We start from the raw sequence: 22,831 nt of genomic DNA, 5'->3' as shown, positions 1-22,831 counted from the left end.
CATGACCCCACGAAGAAGCTGCATCTCGAGTGGGGTGGCGGCAGGACTGCAGAGCTGTGACAGAGCACCCTCACGTCAGGGTCGGGATCACAGGCCACCAGCCGTGTGACCAGAAAACATCCTCCCAGTGACAAAACGCTGCCCTCACCCTCGCTGCTCAGCCACCTCCCGCACCGCTCAGCCGTCCCGCCCGCGAGAGCGGATCTGTGAGAGGCCCGCTGCCGGTACTGCCGCGGAGCTGTTGAGAGAAAAATGCCCCGCAGGCAGCACCGAGCGACCACGGCACTGCCTGCCACGCTGCGGCCCCGGCGCGCCCGCCCTCTACCGCCGCCGCCGCCGCGGGGAAGGTGTTGGGAGGTGCTGCGGGAGGGGCGAATCGGCCGCCAGTCCACCTATCGCGGCGGGTGGGTGCCGTGACGGACGTGCGAGCTGAGCAATGAGCGAGGCGCTCTCGCTGGGAAATGCTGGCTCGGTCGTTGGGTCCCGGCCAATTAGAGGCGCGTGGGCAGGCCGCGGGCGGGGCGGTGCGTCCCGCCCCCGCCGCGCAGCGCGCGGCCGAGGCGGAGAGGTGGGAGCGGGCGCCGCCGCCGCCTGCTCGGGCTGAGCGGCCGCGGGGCCGGGCGCAGCGGGCATAGCGGGCAACCCACCGGCACGGACAGGACGGGGACGGGCCGCCGCCGCAGCAGCTATGGATCACTACGACCCGCAGCAAACCAACGACTACATGCAGCCGGAGGAGGACTGGGACCGGGACTTGCTCCTCGACCCGGCCTGGGAGAAGCAGCAGAGGAAGGTGGGCGCACCCCGCTCCCCTCACACACACGCCGCGGTGCCGCCGGGACCCGGCCCCGCCGCCCGCAGCGGCCGCAGCGGGGCCGGTGCGCTCCTGGCTGGGGTCTGTCGCGGCGTGGCGCGGCGAGCCGGCGGGGGCGGGTGGAGCGGGCAGGTGATGGCGGGGCGGGGATGGAGGTGCCGCGGCGGGTCGTCCACCCCGCCAGCAACAGATATCCGCCCTCTCACCGGCACCCGGCCCACGACGGCGGGCCCGGCCCGCAGGTGCGTCCGGGCGGAGTGGGAACCCCAGGGGGTGGCGGCCGGCCCCCTCCCCCCGCAGCCCCCGCCGGCCGCCCTGCTGCCTGGGCCCCGGCCCCGTCGGCCCGTCGGCGGGACGGTAACTGGCTTCTTGTTTGAATGGTGTGGTTTAGGGCAGGGCTTGTGCGGAGCTCATGTCCAAAAATGGTAACATTCAGCCCTTTTTTTTTTCAACCGAAAGGGTGGCGGTGGGGAGGGGAGTTCAGGAGGCGATCCAGCCTCGCCGTTCTTTACTTATTCCCCCCCCCCCCCGCCCTTAAACCAAAAGCATCCTGTATTAGATCACTCTGGAATCCTAATCCTGAAACATTTCCGTTTTAGTCACTTCACCAGGCAGCAATAAAGCAGAATTTGGAACAATACTCATGCTAACATGGCAGGGGCACCTCAGGGTGCAGCAGGCTCCTGCCACCCTTTCCAGCCGGTCGCTTGTTTGCTCTGAGATTGCGTGTCAGATCGTGCCTTGCCCTGCCCGAGCTGCGAGCAGGCAGGAGAATCCCCAAACCTTCCCTGCTAGAGGGGAGGTTATTGCTTGTTTATGCACAGATGATATATTAATATATATATAATGTAGCCAGACGTGCGGGGCTTCCTGTAAGGAGCTGGGAGCAAGCGGGAGGGAAGGCACACTAGTGAGAAGACTCTTCTTCCTCTTTAGCCCCTCTTCTTTCTTTCTCCTCTGCTTGCAGGCGAAGGGTTTTCAGGTTCTCCTCTTCATAGCTGTCTGAAATGGTGCCACTGAGAAGTCTTTCCCCTGGAGTCTGATGAGTTAATTGAAGGTGATAGCTACAGAGCTGCTGTCAGCGGTTTCCTCGCTTGGAGGGACTTGGGTGGTGAGAGTAGACAGCATGAAAGTAAAGCACATAAACAAGGGCATTTAATGCAGAAAGAGTTGATGGTGTGTGAGCTTACATTTCAACAAAGGAGAAAGAGAGGAATGTAATCTTGGTCTGGGTTTTGAGTGCTGGATGGCTTATCGGAAGACCAGGCTCTACCCCTTTGAGAAGGGAAGTTTCTTCCTTTTCAAAAGATCTGCCTGACTGCAATATGTGTCTCCAGTCCTATGCCAATACCCGGGTAATACATCTAGGAACAGTCAGTGGGGCCCAGAGTGAGATGGGCAGTATTGCTCACAGGCTGTGAGGCGAAATGATTGTCATGCTGTGGGGTTTTTTGCCTTTCATGGTGCAGCGTGACGGGAAATATTTTATATGTAGTGGGACACTAATTTGGTTGTCGGAAGCAAGGGTTGAACTTCTGGCTTAAAAAGAAGTCCCGAAACCCAAGATGTGGTACGTGCCCTAAAGGCCATGCTCTTTTAATATTACCTTCTTCCAGGAGTTTTTAAGTCCTCTTGGTCCTATCACAAGAGGGGGACAGAGAGCTAGTCTGTTAATTTGGGTTACTTGTGCAGAGGAGTGGAGAAGCCAAGAGGGAGTTTTAAGGAATTAACACATCTGCTTCAAAATAATCCAGGCCAATTTCTTTTGATGATCAGCTGCTACCAGTTGAATTTGGTGTGCTGGGTGTTACTCTCTAGCTTGTTGAACGGGAGGGCTCTATATAGTTAGGTGTCCTTCTCTGGTGGTGGAGTCACTTGATTGTTTTTCCTCCTGCTGATGGACAGCTGAAGCTGTTCCTTTCTGCAGTGGGTGCAAGCTCATAGTTTTATTGTGACCCACCCCTCTGGTGTCTGTAGGTAGGAGGATCAGGTCTCTGAGTGACGGCTATTCCCAGTTGCAGCCCATCAGGCTAATCCCCTCTCAGAGGGATCGATGACCAGACCCCAGCCTGAGCAATCTGCAGATATTGGCGAACAGTGGTGTTCCCCTCCCTCGGGTCTGAATGTGACTGAAAGCCCAGTTGGGGTCTTGGGGCTTGCTTCCTTCACAGGTGGGGAGATAACAGTATCCACCAAGCATAAGCCTGGGATGTATGGTGTAGTAAAACTGTCGCCCCTTCTTACTTGTGAAATTAAATCATTGCAGTAATTAAAGTTAAATTTACTGTACATGTTAGTTATAGCTTACTGAGATGAACAGGAGAGATTCTTGCCTCCCAAATATTCCTGTAGGCTCTCTTCACACTTAGTCTTTGCTGGTTGACTCACATGTTTTAGGTTTTCCTTCACCTAAAGAATAGCTAGACAATTTCTGAGAGGAAACCTGTCTGATTTAAGTACTAAATCAGACAGTACTAAATCCAATTTAAGTATTACTGAATTACTGTTGTTATTATTTATAGCACTGTGGCCGGCCAGTGAGGCAGACTTGAAACTTTCATGCTCGGGCCCTCTCTGGGTGCGGAGACAACATGCCTAAAGTGGTGGCACAGCCAGTAATCCAGTCAGCAAATGTCTATGTGAGAAGTGGCTGTGTCGTGCTGGCCGTTTCCAACACAGCGCCTCATGTCCCAGTTCCGTAAGGCCCTGCAGGCTGGGGATAGCTGTGCCACAGTGCTGTCCTGCATGGCTTTGTGCAGCTGGGACTAATTGAGACTTGGGAAGCAAACAGTCTAGAGATGTTGCTCACAGATGAATTGAATCCAGCTCCCCTTCTCCCGGCAGCATGGGCTCAGCAGAGCTCATGGCAGGCATCAGAAGTGGGAAGATCTGCTCATTTTTAGTAATGGCCTCAATAGGCATGGTGTAGGGATGACAAGTTTGCTGAGTTTTTGGGAGCTATTTTGTGGGTTTCCTACCTGTGCTGAGACACAGATACAACAGCCTTCGCTGTCCAGGGTGGTGCTTGAGACACGATCTCATGAGCTACTTTGAGATGGCTAAATAGATGAGCTGTAGAGTGAATTTCATATTTGGAGGGTGAAGTTTGGCTTCTTGAACATGTTACAGAGAAGAGAAGCTGGTCTCACCTCATCCCACCTGCCCCTTCCTGGGAAGTTACTGTTTTACAGTGTAGGGATAAAGTGAGAGTTCCTGGGAGGAAAGCAGTTTTCCACACGAAGACTATTTTTCATGTCTATCAGAAGAGACTCTAAGAGGTTTTAAAGATCTTGTTGCAGCATTGCCACTAACAAGCGGCAAAAAATACAATGTGCAGAACAAATTCAGCTACTGCTCACTTGATGTGAGCCTCTGCACAGCTTTTGTGCAGGAACAGCGTCTCTCTTCTGGATTAAAATACTTTCCCCTTTGTACTGTTGAACTCATCTCAGCAGTTTCTTCTAATAGCCTTTTCTTTCTTCTCCCTTCTCTATGCTTTCCTTTCTGGAGTCAGGCCTCAAAGTAGCACTAGCCAAGGCATAACAAGATTGCTTCTGCTGTTTCCTAGTGTTACAAAGCAAAACTTGCTGAAAGCCTTTACCACGGGTCTCACCTAGCTGTTAAGGTAGACAAGCTTGCCATGTTGAAAGTACGTACGTGCGTGTTTGCTGGCCAAGAGGTTGTCACTTGTGCCCACAAGGACATTTCTCCCTCTTGATGACAAATGGCCAGCTGCAATATTCAGACTTTTCCAGAGTCACCTGGGGACTTTGGGTGAAGGAGCTGGATTTGTCTTTGAGGTACTGGGTGAGCCACTTGGTGCTCAGCACGCCTGGCTTGTCTTTGCTGGTGAAGTGAAGGGTAGTAGTGAGAAGGACAGCCTCCTGCCACTGCCTCCTGAGTGTCCCAGTTCACTGGGGTGAAGCTGGTGCTGGTTTGGGGTGCTGGTAGGGGCCAGCCCTTAGACCTTGCGTGCAGCAGGCTCTCCTGTTTGCCACTCATTTCATGAACTGGTTGCTCAAGGTGCACCTCGTTCAGCGGTTATTTTAAAATCTGTCTTGAAGCAACTTGTCCAAACTGTAGAACTGGGGGGAAAACTTTAAATGCTGAATTTCTTTCTGACCTGACAGCTGCTGTCTTGACAATGAGTAGGAGGCAGTGTTCATTTGCAGCATATAGACAGCCATATACAACTTCAGTGCTGTAAGGAATGATTAGTAATGCTTTTCTTTAAAAAAAAAAAAAAAAAAAAAATCTATTAAATAAATGTGCCATGCCTATATCCAGTGCTGCTCTGCCTCATCAGGTTGGCATTTCTGTGGCAATGTGGCAGTGAATGATATCTCTGGCTGAGACAACTGCACTGTTCAGATTTATGGTGCTGCTGAAGCAGTGATAACACAGAGTTTGAGAGCACCTCTTCTGCCCTAAAGAAGTACTTACTAAGTACAGTTACTCATGAACTTACAGAAATTCCCTGTTAGAAGTGTCAGTCTCTTGGAACCCTTCTTACCACTCTGTGCCATGCACTGCATGTAAAAATACACATAAATACAAGTGTGATTCCATAACCTAAAAAGCTGTGTGTCTTGTGGCCCTACTGTGTCTGCAACCAACAGGTCTTACTGCTCTTGTTATAATTTGAATTTTGCTGTGCTAATCACCTCTCTGTTTGAGGTGGGTTGTTAATGATAGAAGGTACCCATTAAACGGAGCCCGGGTCCCTTATGGAAACACCCCACCTCTGAGCCTGCTGGTAGCACGCTTGCATCAGGTGGTGTGAGGGTGGCTAATAGCTCTGATAAAACGTAAAAGTCACAATGACAGCTTCCTTTTCCCTTGGATTGAGTGTCCTCTCATCCAGACAGGGCCTATTTTGGGAAGGCTCTCTAGATTTCCAGAAAGCCACAGTTGTGGTAGCTGCCACACCTAATCTGTAGCTTGCTAAAATTTCCTTCTGTACCTTCATAGATTCAGCAGTGAAGCAAATAAATGTGCATTGTTGGTGAATGTACAGCACTGGGTCCCTTTGTTCATCCTGTGAGTGACACTGCGTAGCACTCGATGAGCCGTAGCGAGGGATGGTCCTGGCGTGGTCATTGCAGTGTAGCTGTAGGGTGTGCTGTAGGAAAGGTGGTCCTGGTGCACCTGAGAGTACTCTGTACCTTATTTTACACCGACCAGTATCAATACAGAAGCAGAATGGTGAAATTTGTAAGGCTGCTTGCTCAACTGCTCTTTTACAGTCAAACAGGCAGGCAATATAGGTCACCAGATATCTCTTATCTTTCAGATCAAGCTTTTGTTGTTGGACATAGGTAGTTTATTGCCAAATACTTGCTCTTCAAACATTAAACTCAAAGGTTGCTGTAGGGGGCTCTGGAAATATCTGGCTTTGTAGATCAGTTATTTGTCCTTGAGTGTGGGAGCTGCCTCATACTTTCTGTGATCAGGTTTCGTCTGGATGTGTGCTTGTGGGTTTTTTAACAAGAACTTTATTATTCATTGTAACCTCTTGGTGCATGATGAATGAGGCATGTGCGTTTTGCAGTGACTTAACCTGCCTATCTGGCATCCTATTTAAGGGGTGAAACTAAGGAGAAAGCAGGCATGGATTAAAAAGGAGACTGCATGTTCTTTGGGGGGCTCTGTAACAGATCCCAAGGATCAACTCATGAGAGCACAATACTCACCAAACTGGATTGAACTGTTCATTCTCATAATCCCCTAGGGAAGGGTGAAACACCTCAAAGGCATCCAGCTACCAGCCCAGTGATGTAAAGTGTGTCTGTCTGGGGAATTTCTTGCTGGCTGCTTCAGGCAACCAGTTTAAATTCTTGTGCATGAGATTTGGTAATGATGTTTATGCTGTGCGTAAGTGCAAGGCTAGAGAGGATAACATTGTTTTCCTCCCTGACTGCTTGCAGTGCTCGGTGGTATAGCTTGGGGTGTCTGGTGTGCCACGTAGCGCATCTTTAAGCAGAAACTGTTTGGAAACTTCAGTTTTCTTGGCTGTCTGGTGAGAACTTGTCCCTTTAGAAGGATGTGGGTGCTTTTGTATGAGGTGGTGTTGTCTGGCAACTGGATGGTAGCTATGAGAATGTGGGCCAGTAAACCTGTTCAGTAAAAGTGTTCATGAACACTGGGATCACATTTTTAGAAGCCATATGTGTTGCAGTGGAGACCCAGTGAATGGTACCTGCTCTTCCCAGCACTGAGGTGACCACCATGAATGGTGATAATACACTCCCCAGCTGCTCCTGCTGTAGGCACCTTGCTCTTCTCATGTGTGCTGTGTGAGAGGTGCAGTTCTACAGCCTAACATGTCTCTCACGTTTTTAACTGGAGGAGGAGCAGGGTTCAGTTGGCCTCCCTGACCAGGTTGTGAGCCTGTGTACTTTTCTCTGCTGCCTCACTGGGATCCACTTAAGACTTTGGCCTGGAGTTCTTAAGGTTGGCACAAGCAGCAGTGACAGAGATGGTGAAAACTTGCATGGCTGTGCTGGGGAAGGACTGAGAGCGTTTTCCAGCTGCCTGTGGATTATCACTGTTGTGCCTGACACTTAGGCTATTCTCACGGGTGCACTTAATGCTAGCAGAGGATGGCTGTGCTCTTTCTGACGATGAGGTGAAGAAAGCAGTCACTGTAGAAAAGAGACTGGAGAACTATCTGGGGGAATGTTGGGTAGCTGCTAAAATACAACACATACAGTGGACCGGTCTGGCTTTAATGTGTTATGTCTGCCCCAGGGGCTTGCTGGGTGTATTGATGTGATTTTTAGAGGTATTTTGTGTAGTCTAAGCAATGGTGTTTGAAGAGGATGGGGGACAGAGTGCAACAAGAGTTTACTCTTTTTTTCGTAAAAGAACATAAAACTGATTTCTCGCTATGTGTGACTATTGGAAACATGATGGTTACCATAAGGAACATGCTTAGCATGACTTCTGCAGATCTTGTATAGCAGTGTAAAACCCTCTCATCCCCTCAAAACCATAGGTGAACTGTGCGTGTAGGGAGGAAAACATGTGCAGTATGCTGGGCAACTGCTAGGTGGAAAAAATAATGACCTTAGCAAGAAAGGCAGAGTCATCTTTTCTTCGTAGAGGCATAAGATTTGCTCTAACTCTGGGATTTTGGGGCTGAAGCGTGTTACGCAGAGATTGGATCCGTTGGGATGAGTTAGGCTTGTTAGCAGCAGGACCTTCTGTCTGGTGCTAGTCATACCAGAAAAGTCTGTTTTATTGAAGTCTGCAGAGCCACCCACCACTTTATTTTGACCCCGGTGCATGACTCTGACATCCAGGTTCTCAACAGAGTCACCCAGATCCCCGAGACAGAACTGGGGTCTTCTTGGGCCAACCCAAAAGATGCTTAAGTGAGCAAAACAACCACCATTAATATGATTAGAAAAAAAAACCCCAAAACTTGCTTCCTGTTCCCCTCCCACCATTGCCTTCCCTGCTGTCATTCCCCCACTGCATGAGAGGAGAACTTGGTCATAGGATGTTTGTGGTGTGGCCTGGTGCCAGTTTAACCTTTTGGCTCCCTATTAGGCAGTAAAGCAGAACCGTTTTTTCCCCAATGTCGGTTTCCTGTCATTGACTTTCCTGCTCAGCTGGCAATGGGTGTATCCTATTAGTAAGCGTTGGGTCAGGCCTTTGCCAACCAACCCTTGTACCAGTGCTGCAGCTGGCTGACCTCAGGCTTTTACCTGCAGTTGTCTTCTTCCTCCAAATCTGTTGCTGCTTTGAAGCACGACAACATGAACAAGGCTCTGCAGAGACCTTCACCCTCAGTGCACTGAAACAGCTCCCATTGACAGGGCTGGGATATGCATGAATAAACAGAGGGGATTTTGATCTCTCATCCAAATGAATCTTTGATTTATCATTCTATCTATGTAGACTGAAAGCCTTCTGGAAATGTGTTCATCCCTGTGGTGCGGGAAATGATAGCAAAACTGTCCTTTCCATTGTATTACAGCCAAGATGGGAAGTGCTGGCAGGTGAAAAGGCCATGTCTTGGCTATTAACACTCACTACAGCGGACACCACCAATGTAAGTCTCCACATATCACCTGTCTGTCACTCAGATTGGAGTGGTTTCAAGTAGGTCTCTGAATGCCAGCAATCCAGGGCAATCCTACAGAAACACACCAGTGTGGGTAGTTGATAGGAAGGGAAGGCTGCAGCGAAGACTTCTTAAGCAGCAACTTTTTCCACATCCTCTTAGATGGTTTACATGGTCAATGGGAAGGCAGTGATGACTTGGTGTATCAGCTTGTTGCTGCTTTGGCAGTCCGCTTGACTTTGCGGTACCTGTGCATTACTGTGGTGTGGGGCCTGCCCTTCAGGGTAGCACAGATGAGCTCTGCTTATGCATTCTATGTGTGGCCCTCATTTTCAGAGAGACCCTTGCAAAATCTTGTATTTCTGTGCCACGCAGCACAGCCTGTAGCTCTGCTCCTTCCACGAGCAGAGTGCTGCATGGCCAGATAAGCTTTGTGCAGAGTACTCATGCTTCCTTTTACGATGCTGAGGACAACTCTCCCATCCTACAGAGGTGTTGAACCATGGCCAGTTGGCAGTGGAGGAAGGACTCCTGTTTTCCATGGCCTTTGGATCGGGCAGCCAGGAGGCTTGCTACTCCTTGCTGCAGCATATGATGCTAAGCCCTCAAACTTCACCGCTGCTGTAAATGGAAATTGTGCTGTTACATCTTTGTTCCAGGAGCTAGCCCATAAAGACCTCTGAGAGATGAGGGAGCGTGAGAGAGCCATGTATGGTCTCTGCAAGCCAGCTGAGTGCTCTTTTCTTCATCATGGAAAGTGATGTGTGTGTCCCAGAGCCCTGTTTCCTGGCCAGATTCATTGGCTCTATAGAAGCCAAGTTTCTCTTGCTACCCAGTGTACTTACCTGTGATCCCCCTCAGTTTATTTAAATCTACCCTTCAGTAGATGGTGAGTTAGTTCTGCTACTTGAATGTATTATCCCCAAGAAAACTTCAAAATTTGGCTCCACAGGTGAAAAAAAAAGCAAGTTAATCTCTTAACTGCTAAACAATGCCAAAGAAAGGACACTTTGTTTAAAGCTGTTTAGACCGTGTCTATGCCAAGGTTTATCACAACGGAAGCTACTTAATTTCCTAAGGAGAACTTTGATTGTAGCCAAAAGCAGTTCCAGCTTTTTAAGTGTATTTATGCTTCCAGGTGAATTTCCTACATGTCTTGTCTGGTTTGGGAGATATGGAGATCTCCTGCTGATGAGTGAGGGGAGAGTAGTAGCTCAGATGCAAGGGCGCGGTGGGAAGAAGAGTGTGGGGGTACGTTTGTTCAAGTGTCTGCCTTCCCTCTGGCTCTGCTCGTGGTGTTGCTGTACAGGAGAAGGAGCATCTCCAGAGGAGGTGCTGGTCTTGGCTGTGCCTGACTCCACACACAAAGCGAGACCTTGCCCTTCATCAGTGCTTGCTCATCGAGCATCTTTTGGCAGCGGTGCTTGCAGGCAGCTGCGCTGTATGGAGAAGGCTGGGTGGGGATAGTACATTCATGAACATGAACCAGTCTGTTTCAAAATGGCTAATGCGTGGAAACTTGCCGTTTCCCAAGGGTTTTGTTGGGCCGTTGGGGAACTCTGGCCAGGGATGAGACTATTTCCAGCTGTGGTGAGCCAAGTGTGAACTCACTCTGGGCAAGACGCCCAGCTCCACTGGTTTTCTCCAGCCAGAAATCCTCACCCTCCAGCCAGCGATACCAAACTCAGTTTCTGCCAGCCCTCAGCTGAAGACCTCTGAAGGGAGAGGAGAACAAGGAGACAAAGCAGAGCAAAATACTGTTGAGGAGGGAGTGAGGGGAGGCACTGAAGAGCTTGCGAAGTGGGTATGATGGTGGAGTGTCACCACCAGGGGGTGGCTGTTGTGGGTGAGGGCTGGCGAGGGTGTAGAGACCTGCTTTTCCTAGGGCAAGTGGAGAGAGAAAAATGGGTGGTGGGTGTGCAGGGGGTCAGCTTTCCATGGTTAGGCAGAGCTGTGCAATGTGCCGGGATGTACTGTTGGCAGTACCATCAGGGTGGTCGTCTGAGAATGAGTATTGTTCCCTTCGTCATGGTTTCAATGCACTGGGAATTTTTTCTCTAAAAAAGGATATTCCTTTCTTCTTTTGTGGAAGGTGCTACAGGGCAGAAAGTGCCCTTCAAGGGGGAGGCTGTGCATCTGGGACCTCTTGCCCTCCACAGAAAAGGCATGGCCACACAAAACTTCATTTTCTGGAGCTGGCAGTCCTTCTTGTTGCAGCCTCTATGCATTGGGATAGGACTTTTTGCAGGGATCCCTTGGTCCAGCAGCTTTTCCTTGAATACTGCTGTGCAGTCAGATGTTGCCAAAGAGCAAGGAGAGGTGTGAGAGTCAGGTGTGCAGGGAGCCTCCCTGCATGTTCCTTGCATGGAATTTTAGCAGCTGGAGGGACTAAGGGATTAACACCTGATACTGTGGGCCTTCCAATGCTGGCAACAATTGCTAGTGAAAGAAAATTTCTAGCTGTCTTTTCTGGTGAGTGCCTTTGGCTTCTGATATCGTGGGTGTTTGCATTCAGCTGTCTGGTTGGAGCTAGCAGGTCTCTGTTAAAGAGTTTCTAAAATGCCTGTAAGTCACAGCTCCTTGCGTGCTGAAACAAAGCATCCCAAGCATGATACTGTGTCGGTAACTTAGCGTGCACACACCTGTCTGCAGCATGTCTTCTGGGTCCAGTCATGCAGAGGTGTTGGAGCTGACGAGGCCAGTGTATGAACAGGAGACCTTCTGTTCGTGCAAGCACACCTTCTTCAACACTGATAATTTTCATGTGCCAGCATATCATTTAGTGACACGTTACACTGCTCCTTGCTGTTGCAGCCAGTTGCAAATGCTCTGACCCAGCCAGCTACTGACAGCCTCCATCCTAGACCCGGAGTACTTCCCTCTCCCTCCTATAATGGCTTGTTTCTTTAAAGCTGTTAACTGGCCATAATCCAATCATTACTACTGTAATTAGTGAACTGCTTACAGTAACTAAAACACTTGAAGCATAACATTTTCTGTGTTTGCAGAGCTTGGAACAACTTTTGCCTGTAGTCCTGTGAGAGGCAATTACTGCCGATGGTCCAGGGGTGGATGCAGGGGACGCAGGGCAAGCCGGGCACAGGCCACGCTGCCTCTTGCGCCAAGCCCCAGCTGGCACCAGGTGGGCTTCCTGCAGAGGGGAGGAGCTCAGGAGCCCTGTGGAGGTGAGCTGGCGTGCCCAGCTCATGGTGATCTCCTGCTGCCCCTTGTCAGAAAGGAGCCTTCTCTTTGCAAGCTCTGTCAGAGGACATTGGTGTTGGGTGGAACTTGCAGGCCAGCTGGCAGCGTTGAAGGTGTGATGTAGTAGTACTTAACATTTGGTTTATTACGTGGTAGAAAATGCCTATGTTGCAGCAGGCTCAACATGTCTTCGTCTTGCTGTCAGAATACCCTCTTGTCCCTATGCACAGTGTCTGTGCTTTTCCCCCACCCACCAAATTACTAACTTTGTAGGCAAGGCCAAGAAACTTCAGCTTCTGGTCCTGCAGATTCATTCTGAATGCAGAATGAATCTGCAGGACTTGGGATTTCCAAGCAGACACATCCCTCTGCTGCTTTCTTCAGCCGTTTCTTCTTTTGGGAGCAATGAACTGGCTTTCCTGAAGGCTTCTCCTGCCCGCCCCTTCATACCCTGTCAGGAGGGCTGTACCAGTGCACTTGTCTGCTTGTCTCCAGCCTTTGTTCTGCTTCCTCATTTTTACCTCCTGAGATGCATCTTGCTGTAGCTCAGGCTGTTCCTTCTTGGGGAGGAGGAGGACTGTGGTGAGGAACAAGTGTGGGCAACTTTTAAAATGGAGAGCCCTGCTGGGGGAGAAGGGTTGAGGGTGAGTGAGTACACTCAACTGCAGCAAGCAAAGGCCCTGCAGTGGTAAAATACCCAGCTGCCAGCCATCAGTTGGCAGGCATGCTCTACTCAGCAGCTGAGTAGGGTATTCGTTTGCAGTATTTGGCCAGTGATGGGGTCAGAAAAAAGAAAAGTATTTTTGGCCTAAGAATGAGGGTTTCTTTTAAAAGGAAACAACAAACAAAACCCCACAAGCAAACAACCCCCCAACCCCCAAAACGATAAAACAAACACCACCACCAACCATGCCCCCCCAAAAAGCCTACCCAAAACCCACCCCCATCACAGGGTTCTCATTTTGCTCATGAGCAGTTATTGTGCTGCTTTTCCAGGCTTCATTCCTGTGTGATACTGGGCAACAGAGGCACTGTAAGATGTGCAGTCTGCATCATGGCCCCTGGCCGGTGAAATGAATAGAGACACAACCTCTGAGAATGAGTTTTTCATGTGCTCTGGACTTAGCTTAGGGCAGGGAGAGATGTTCTCAGCCCACTGCATCTTGTGTGCTGTTTGGCATCTGCCACTGCTGTCTATATACTTACCTTATTGCCCCAGAAATCTGCTGTTGTCGTTGATTTGCGTGACAGATTGAAACTGTACTTGTTGCCACGTAGGTCAGAGTGGTCCGTAAGGTGAGGAGCAAGTTCTAGAGTGCCAGTAGCCAGAGATCTATGTGGTGGGACACATGATGTGTCAAGGTCTCTTCCTGCTGGCCTGAGCAGTGTCTGCCTGTTGCCTTGCACTCCGCCTTTGCGTCTATCTGCATCTTCCTGCAGTCTCTTGCCATGCCTGCAGGGTACTTGGGGAAAGGGACAGTGTTCCTGCCCTGTGTTTGTACAGCACACTGCACAGCAGAACTGTGATCTGTGAGCGTGGTTCCCAGATGCTGCAAGACCACGAGCACTGAAGCGAAGATTTTAAATGGACGCCCCCCCTCTGTTTTTTTGTGACTTCTAGGTGTTACTACATTAAGACCGCTTGTGCTGATTACAGCACATAAAAGTTGCTTCCCTGCTTGTGGTACTCACAATTCACTTGACTGAAAGTATTTTCACTTCTGTGTTCTTCTGCACTAGCACCATGTGTTTGACTTGCTGTTGGTTTTAGGTGTTGGTGCAGCTACTATCAGCACTCCCTGCTTGAGTACTTTCCAGTCTTTCTTCAGGTTGAAGTCTAGTAATAGACCACTTCAGAGTGGTGCTTATGTCTTTCTGTCATCTTTAGCTTCAGTTGTCTCTTTCAGAATGCTGCTACAAAATTGCAAGTATAGATGTCCCTTTCTCTGCAACCTTCCAACCATGCTAGTGTAGCACAACACTTTTTTGTAGCAAGTTTCTGCTTTGAGCATAGCCAGAGAGAATAAAATCACCAGCATACTACTATTTCTTAAGTTTTGCTTTGAGTTTAAAGCCTCTGATGGTAATAATCCTTGATATCTTTTTCTACCTATATTTTGCTATCCCAAATTGTGTCGCCTCCTCTTCTCCCTTCCCTTCCTTGCCCCACCTTCATTAACAGAAGCTGGAAAGGAAAATCCGTGTCCACATCTCACTCTGCTATAGTGTTCAGTGATCTCATACGCTTTGGACTGAAGATTGCTGCTTTGCTTAGGTGGGTTGCTGGCTTTCATGGTCTGATACATTAACAAAATAATGTGGTACTGGAAAGAACTTTTGAAACTTTTTGGTAGTAAGTTTTTAATGATTACCCTCATGCCTTTCATGTAGAGACTATTTTGACGATACCACTTTCCTTCAGAGCTTATTTGGAAGTCCCCCACTGGCAGTGGGCTCCAGCAGCCCCTGAGCAAGCCCTGCTCTGCTTCTGAGCAGGGCATCCACAGGCAGGCTTGAGGTGGGGGAGTGTTTGCACTGGGCACAGTCAGGCTGTGGGAATCGAAGGTGTGGATTTGGTCTGCGTGGCTCATCCAAAGGAACAGCTCTCTAGGCAAAGAGCAGAGCTCTTCATCAGTGCCAGGGCACAGTACGCAGTAAGAGGTATCCTTTAGATAAGCGTGCCTCTGGGTGTGAGTCCTGTCCTGATGCTATAGCAGAAAGTGAGGCATTTGCAAAACTCACTTGGGTTTCTGTTCCCCTCTGACCTTCCTGTGTGGTGGATTGGTAAATCACATTCTCCTATGACTTCTTCTCATGTGAACCGTTAACAAGGTTTTGTAAGGGTGCTTATTTGTCATGAAATTGCAGCGCACTGGAACAGCAACCGCCCTTCCAATCTTAGTAGAAGAGAATAGAAATATTAGGTAGATGTGCCTGTTCCTATCAAACTAACTGGGGCTTCATTTACCATCCATTTGCTCCTTGCTTTGCCTTCCCAAGAGGATATGAGTGGGCAAAATATTTTACATGTGTATATTGGGGATAACATACTCCAGAGCTCTTAATGTAGTTTAAGATAACCACTTATCTGTTTTTGGCTGGGGTACTTTGGTAATTCTGCAGCCTTACAAAAGGGGTGAAAAAAGGTATTGTGTAATTGCAGTCTGTAAATTGTATTCTAGACAGTTTGCCAGAGGGTGACATAAAGTATATTCAAATTGGCAGTCCCTGATGATTCCAAAGACCTGCCAAAATCATCTGTTTTGCACCTAATTTATTTAACTTTTGCATATGCAAGTGCTGAGTGTTGTGCTTTCATCTGTTTACTTGGGGCAAGACTCACTCCAGAGGCAGTTTCACAATCTTCAGTCCAGTCTGACTGTGCTTAATTGTCACTCGTTCTCAGTTGGATGCACCCATGATCAGTACTTGTGCATGCTATGGAAAAAAGTGAGTTTTCAGCCAGGTAACAGTGTTGATCCTCTTGAGCCTAAGGTTAAAAGAAGGAGGTGGCAGAGTGCGGGAAGTGAAGGGCGAGCACAAAGTGGGACTGCCCGCTTTAATGACAGCTTGTCAATAAAGTGGTCAACGCCAGCCATGAAACCAGTCCCTCAGCAAGATGATATTTGGAACTGCAGCAAATGCAGAGAGGACCTGGCTCCAGCAGCAAAGGAGCTTGACGTTTGTGCTGTGTTCCAGACTTCTGAATACCTTTTACTAGGTTGGAAAGCAAAGCGATGCTTTCTCGCTTTCTTTAAGCCCTGCCCAAATTCCTTGAATTTTTGCAGCTTGGACCTGGTGATAGTTCTAGTCTGCATGTGAAAAGAAGAAACTGTCGGCCAACTCTCCATAGGTAGGAATGCACCTTAAAACCACCTCTAGCCATGCAAAATATCTGAGACTATGGGGGAAGGGTTTTGGAATGGATGAATGGAAATCTGCCTGACACAAGTAAGTAACGTTAGAAGCAGTGAGACTATGCTTGTGGCTTGATAGAGTAAGGGGGCTGCACTAGCAATAGCTGCTTGAGAAATACATGTCCCCCGCTGCTTTTTCCCTCCTTTGCAAGGCACAGCCTCTGCATTGCTCCAGCATAACTGCTTGTGGACATGAACTGTGAGCCAGGTGAAAGAACTTAATTGGTGTTAAAATTAATTTACCAAAACAATAAGAGGGAGAAAAGTTAAACTTGGATAGCTCCCCACAGTGAGGGAGCAGCAAGAAAATGGGAAAGAGCTGGAGAGAGTCTAAGGGAAAAAAAAAACCCACAAAGTTTTAACTGTTTTTGCTATGGAAATAAGTTATCAGTGGATCTGTGTTTCGAACATCTCATTGCCTGGTTCCCCAGGCGGTGGCCCTGGACTGGGATTTGGCATCTGTCTCATTTTCAAGTCCAATGCAGTCTCCTGCCTTCTGGAAGCGAGTGCTTAATAGCTGGTCGAAGAATCGCTGTGCAGCAGCTGCTGAGCTGGGAAAGAAGCTGCTTCTGTTGCCTATGTGGGAACATTAGCTGCCTCCTCTTGGGCCCTGCAGACGTTGCCAGAGCTCAGAGCAGTTCACATGAACCCAGTTGCTGAAGCTTTGAGGAAACAAAGCTTATCAGCAAGGGCAGTCTTTAGCCCTCCAAGTCTGAAAGCTCAAAACCTGAAGACTTTGCCATGCTGCTTTGCAGAATACCAGACTTCTTCCATGAACAGGTACCAGTAGTCTGATCCCCATCTTTAAAGAGCGGCAATGCTGCTGTAGGAAGTTTGAGGAGCAAAGGGCTGTGCTGAGGGTTGGCTCCTCACACCTGGGAGCTGGTGCGTCCCTGTTGGATAATGTAACAGGGCTGGCAGCCACCTACAGAGAGCAGGAATCCCCTGTCAGCAGGGAGGTGCTTTGCTGCAGCTGCCCCACTGATGGGTGCCTGGCTCTTTTTTCCCTAGAAAATGCATAGTGCTCTCATCTGTTCTTCTTCTGCTGTCTGGTCGCTGTTCAGATGGACCTGTATTCATCAACTGTTGCTTCAAGTGTAGTTCAAAGTCCGCAGCATGAACATGTCAGGGCTCTGTGCTGAGTCTTCCTGGGTAGACCTCAGCCTACAGCAGTCCTAAATACAGGGGAACCACACAGAGCTGGAGACAGACTCTAAATTATCAGGGTTGGGTTCTTAAGTATCAGGAAGTCAGGAGAAAAAACATGCTAGAGAGTAGCCTGCTAAGCAGTGCAAGAGGCTTAGCTGTTTTGGCAGCTGAGGAGGGAAGAAATAAATTCTAATTCACTTAACAATACCTTACCTGCGTGCAGAAATGGGCTGGCTGGCTCATGGCATGGGAGACAGTCTAATGTGGAAATGACTAACTTCCTCTGACAGTTGCCAGTGCAGTGCATGGGGTGTAGGAGGTAGGATGTGAGGAGGTCCAGGGCCACTAGTAAGTGTAGCTAGCCTTGCTAAGTACCATGTTGAACTTAATGCTCTGAAAATTCCACTCTCTGAGTTGGATTGCCTGATTTGTGCAGGAAGAAAATGTTTCCCTTCCAAGCACAATGCTCTGTGGCCATCTGACTGCATAAGAGGAAGGAAGAGTCTTGCAAAGGTTAGATCCTATGTGTCTTGATGATAGGATATGTGATCCCATGGGAGGGAAGAGGATCCCGTGGGGGGGAGAGGCTGAAATTCATTACTTACCTGGCTTCCAGCCTGCTGGGTCAGGTCACTTTCTTTTCCTAAGCTGTGGTGGGTGCTGGGGTAGGGTTGTGTGGTCATAACTGCACATGGCAGCAGCGAGAGTGGGAGCACAGCGTGCGATGTACTGCCCTGGATGCTTGTCCCGCAGCCGCAGTGCCCCGGGCAATGGCCAATGCCTGCTGTAGTGTGTAACAATTGTGTGATTGCTTGCTGAGGAAGGAGTTGGGACAACTGTGCCCTTGCTCTTCAAGCCCACCCGCTGGTTATTCAGCATGTTGGGAGTGGGATTATTTCTTCCTGGCCCGCAGACAAGGTCAGCTTGAGCCTCCCACTGTGGGATCTTAATTACCCATACCCTTTTCCCTGTGAAGCTGCACGTAGACCGGCGTTGTTGTTGGACATGGCTGTGGCTGGTGCCACAGGGTCAGAGCAGGGTAGATCACTGAATAAAGCGTACTTCCAGGGGACTGGTTATGGTGGAAATAGCATTCGTCCTTTTGTAACCTTCCATTGTGTGGATGTGGTTTTCCAGAGGAGACAGCAGCAAGCACCAAGCTGAGGACAAAAGGCCAATCAGTCTGTGGAGACACTGTTTTGCTGTTCGCACTGTAACTTTGTGCTGACATGCAGCTGCCAGCAGCAAGAGGGTTAAGTGCACATACCACATGGCACGGTTCTGTTTACTGCATACTTCTCATAATCGGGGCTGGCATCCAAATCCGGAAGATTAGCACTTACCCAGAGACCCTGAAACAATGTGTTTCATGTTGGTATTCCTGTGAAGCTCTGCAGTCTGCCATCCTCTCTCTTGCAGAGACCTGCTCACCCCTGCAGCCCTCAGAGGGAGCCATGGAGTGAGCAGAAAATGGACAGGTTTAGGGACAAAGACTGGACTGGACTGAACTGCATGTATCATTGGTGTAAGCTTGAAACCTGGGAAGTTTTGCCAAGAATTAAGTTATTTCATAATAACTTGATCTCTGCCAAAGGAAGTTCTGGTCAGCCCTGGTCTGAGACTGGTGCATGAAGCTATCCAGGCTTGATAGTGACTAGTCTGGGAAACGGGACCATGCCCCTTGGCATAAGGGTTGGGATAGGTGTCACTCGGCAATTTGGCCAGTACTGAATACAAGCAGTCGTAGAGGTGGAGAACAAAGTATAAAATTCAAATTAGCGTTTGAGGTGTGGTTTTGGACAAGAGGGAAGGTGTAAGTTTGCATCACGGTCTATAGCTTACCTTTACAACGTGGGTGTAACTGTAGCAAACTTACGGGGGTCCAAAGCAGGGTGTGATTTACCTTCCTACTACCCCCCCTGCACAAGGCAGATCCCTCTGTTTCTTTCTGTCTCCTAACAAACTCATCTCTGCTCATACACATGCACAGCGTGGAGCTTTTCCCTTCTTCAGTCTAGTACCAGTTCACTTGTGAAGACCTGCCTTGTCCCCCTTAGACCTTCAACACATGGGCAGCAACCTGCATTGCTGCTGATTTCCAAAGCTGTTTCTGAAGACTCCTATCATCTCTTAGGAACTGCAGAAGGCTGTTTCCCCCCATGCTTCCAAAGGACTTTTTCTATTACCCTTTTTCTGTCTTATCTGAAAAGTCTGATCATCATCCATGGACGAAGTTTAAATGAATTAGACATGGAAGAGGAAGGATGGAGAAGTGTACTATTTTTTTTTTCTTCCCTCTGTGATGAAGCCAAAGCTAACGGAAGAAGAATTTCTCTTGACTGTCCTGTTTGTTATTGGGGTCTACCTGCGTAGGAAACTCTTGGGCTGAAGGGGAATAGGAAAGGTTTCCCTGGCTAAGGACAAGCTTGAAATAAACTTGTCCATGTGTCTGTTAGTAATGTCCGAAGGATCCTCCTTTTTTTTTTTTTCAACAAAGTTGACTTTTGTTTACTCTTTTGTACTTCAGCAGGAAAGGAGATGAGTTCCTGCTTCTTATTCTGTTGAATGCTAACTGTGACTGCTAACCTGTGGTACAGTTTCTTAGCCACAAATATTAAAAATATAGCAGTTTAAGTCTGTCTTGAATTAACTTTTCTATATTGGTCTTACACTAAACTGGATTATTGTAGGATAAACAGAAAGCTACTTGAATTTCCAGAAATAATTCTGAATTCCTCTAATTAGAAGACTTGTGGTGGATGTCTTAGGATGCTAGCAAGATATCTGTTTTCAGTAGGTATTGAAGACCTTGTATGGATATTGCTGTAATGAGTTTTTTAGGTCTTCTGAAACAAGTGGCAATAAATGTTCCTTGGCTATTTGTAGCAGGGGTAATTTGACTTCCATGTGGTAACTAACATTGCTGCCATCTGCATGCACCTTGCCTCACTCAGATGATTCCTTAGTTGAGAAAACAGATGACAAACATCATGGTAATGATGACTTCTAGGTTGCACACAAACTTCATGTCCTGCTGTTTGGGTTATCTGTTTCTTCAGTGGTATGGGGTTTTTTGTTTTTGTGTTTTTTTTTACTAATGTAACATGATGCGGGATCCAGGATCTGCTAGTTTTATTATTCCTACTGTATCCGTGCACGCATATATTGCAGTAGAAATCATTTAGGCATTCTTTAGGTAAAGAATAAAATATCCTCATAGATCTGAAAAAAACAGCGTAGATCAAAAAATGACAAAGACTCAACAGCCATGCATTTTACTCTGTAACCGTTAGGAACAATCACCATGTATCAGTTGTGATAGTAAGCTGAATTGCAAATATTTTGCTTAGCAACTGTTGCAAAGGAAAATTGTCAGGCAACAGCAAAATTAGGAATGATGAGTATGGAAGGCACTCTTTTTAAGAGATGAGCTGTACTCTGACATATTATTTGTGACTACGTGATTTGTCATTTTCTTACGCAAACATGTAAGAGTGTGAGTATTTATGAATATGCATCAAAGCAAGTTCAAGCTAATCCCCTAGCTTCATAAATGCTCTTGCTAGCTTTCTCTGTGTAGTAGATATCTCTAGGCAGCTTGCTAACACAAAGCAGCAGGGTCAAAGAGCTTGACTTGGTACTTCTACAGTCAATCTTTGGGCAACGATGATGAATTTGAGTGGGCATCCAGCCATGGTAACTGAAGAATGGTGGTTGGCTTAGTCATTCTCCATCATGAGACCTTTCCGCTAAAATAAATTATGTACCTGAGAGAACTGTGACCAATACCACGTTTGAGATTTCCCTCCTGTGGAGCTGGAGGTTGATGGTGGTGTAAGCACAAGTGTGAATGAGGTACTGGTTTGTCCCCTCTTAAGTACGTAGCAGGACAGAGCAAAATGATGAGTGACACACGATAGGCTGTCTGCAGAAGTGTTTGCTCAAGCAATATCAGCTGTGGAACCGCCTGAATGGAAGATGAGGCTACAGTGAAGGCGGCTTTAATTTTGTCATATATAGGTATACATGTTAGAGAACACTGTTTAAGACTCCATGAAGGGGGCTAATCCAGTGGTCTTTAGGCCTGAAGTCTGAAGTAAGAAATTGGTGCTAAGCTAAACAACTGCTTTAAGCACTTACGTTAGGCAATGTCTGCTTCCACACGTCTTCTGTCCTTGCTACTGTAATCTTAACAAGGGAGTGTCAGAGAGGCATGTGAGGTAGCAGTTGGGTATCAGAATACAAATACTGTCAGGGTAAGAGCACTTTCATCAGGTGTTACTTATTCATGGGAGAAATGATTAAAGGCAAAAGAAACCTACCTTGAACGGGCACAAGATGCGCCTCAGACTGTGCGGCAGCCTTTCCATTGGGTTATCTGTGAGAGGGTGCTTGACACGTCTTACAGACTCCTTTTTAGCTGATCGATCTATTTTTGCATAGAATTTAATAAAAAGTTATGTAAGGAAAAGTCAGGATTACAGTTTAGTAGTGGTCTGCCCAGGCTACTTGCCCAGTCTTGGAGTAAAGATTTTGGTTTTTCTCAGTATCCCAGTGTTGCAGTGAGGTTTTCTAGCGCTTTCATTGCCCTTCGAGGTCAGGGATTAGCTGGAACCAGGGCACTGTCTCCTAAGTACCTGCCATTTCTTCCTTGCCTTTCCCAAATGTGGCAGGGGGGAATCAGTGTTTTTCTAGGGTGGCAATATAGCTCAAGTGGAAGTTGTCCAAGATGAGAGCTTCTGTGTTTGAACCAGAAGGGCCTGACAGGAAAACATTTTCAGCAAGATATTATCTTTTTCTGAAATTTTTTTCCCACCTGAGTCCGAGATATTTCTGCAAGTCCTGTTCCTTGCAGTGGAAGAATGCCGGAGAGGACATATCGCACTGTGATGGGCCGCGACAGCTCTGCTATGAGCATTGGAGCCACTAGCTGCGCTTTGGACTTACAATTCTGTCATTCTGGCTGCACCATATGGGGTTTCTGTCCTTCATTAGCAGGAGTCCTTTTTGTTGCAAGCCATGGTAGCTCCCAAATAAAGGTAGAGTCCCTGCTACCTCATCCTACCCTCAAGTGAAATGTCTTGTGTAAGTCATTTGCCTTTCCCTGGGCAGAGACCTCATTTTATCCTTCACATCAGAAGTGAGAGCCTCTCCAACCTCATTGCCCTGCTGAACCTGGGGTTTCAGAGACGTAGCAAGGGATGCGTGTTGCTCTGTTACAGACAGTGCTGCAGCTGTTGTACATGATCCTTCTTGCATCCCCTTCATTGCTGTGCTGATGAGCAGAGTGTGAAACAGGCCCTGGGGATCCTCTATGGCTGCTGGAGGAGGCAGGTGCTGCTGGCAGATACCGGGGAAGCCTGTGCTGCTGTTACTGACTTGCTCTTCCTCGCAACTAATTTAAAAAAAAAAAAAGCTTTTTAAAAAGTGCTTCTTGGATGCACTTGCTTTTTCAAAGGCTGCACAGTTGGTGGAAAGCAAATGGTGTCTCACAAGCAGTGGATGGGAGGAGGTACGCAGGCCTGCTGCCGGCCCATCCCCGGTGCTGCGTGGCTGCCAGGGCCTTTGTGGTGTGCGTGAGACCCAGGCTGTCTCTGTCCCCTGGCTACCGGTGATGCTGTGCTGGCTTCTCCCTGTCACTTGTGCCTCTTCGGCAGCAGTCTCCTCTCTTTCTTCCAA

The 22,831-nt window shown here is 48.2% G+C and overlaps 1 protein-coding gene across 10 annotated transcripts in view; it reads left to right on the top strand.

The window, feature by feature from the left end:
• Positions 1-284: 284 nt before the first annotated feature.
• ACTN1 (actinin alpha 1) overlaps positions 285-22,831 on the top strand; it is a gene marked incomplete at its 3' end in the record, with an annotated part of 90,933 nt that continues 68,386 nt past the window's right edge. For all 10 annotated transcript variants that reach the window (XM_082001016.1, XM_082001015.1, XM_082001012.1 and 7 more), the window contains exon 1: positions 285-793. In XM_082001016.1, the coding sequence (XP_081857142.1) occupies positions 689-793 (105 nt within the window). In that variant the 5' untranslated portion in view covers positions 285-688. The remainder of the gene's footprint in view (positions 794-22,831) is intronic.

Source organism: Phaethon aethereus (assembly GCF_964289735.1).
Source record: "Phaethon aethereus genome assembly, chromosome: 5".
Taxonomy (NCBI): Eukaryota; Metazoa; Chordata; class Aves; order Phaethontiformes; family Phaethontidae; genus Phaethon; species Phaethon aethereus.
This window is presented reverse-complemented; position numbering and strand designations above follow the sequence as displayed.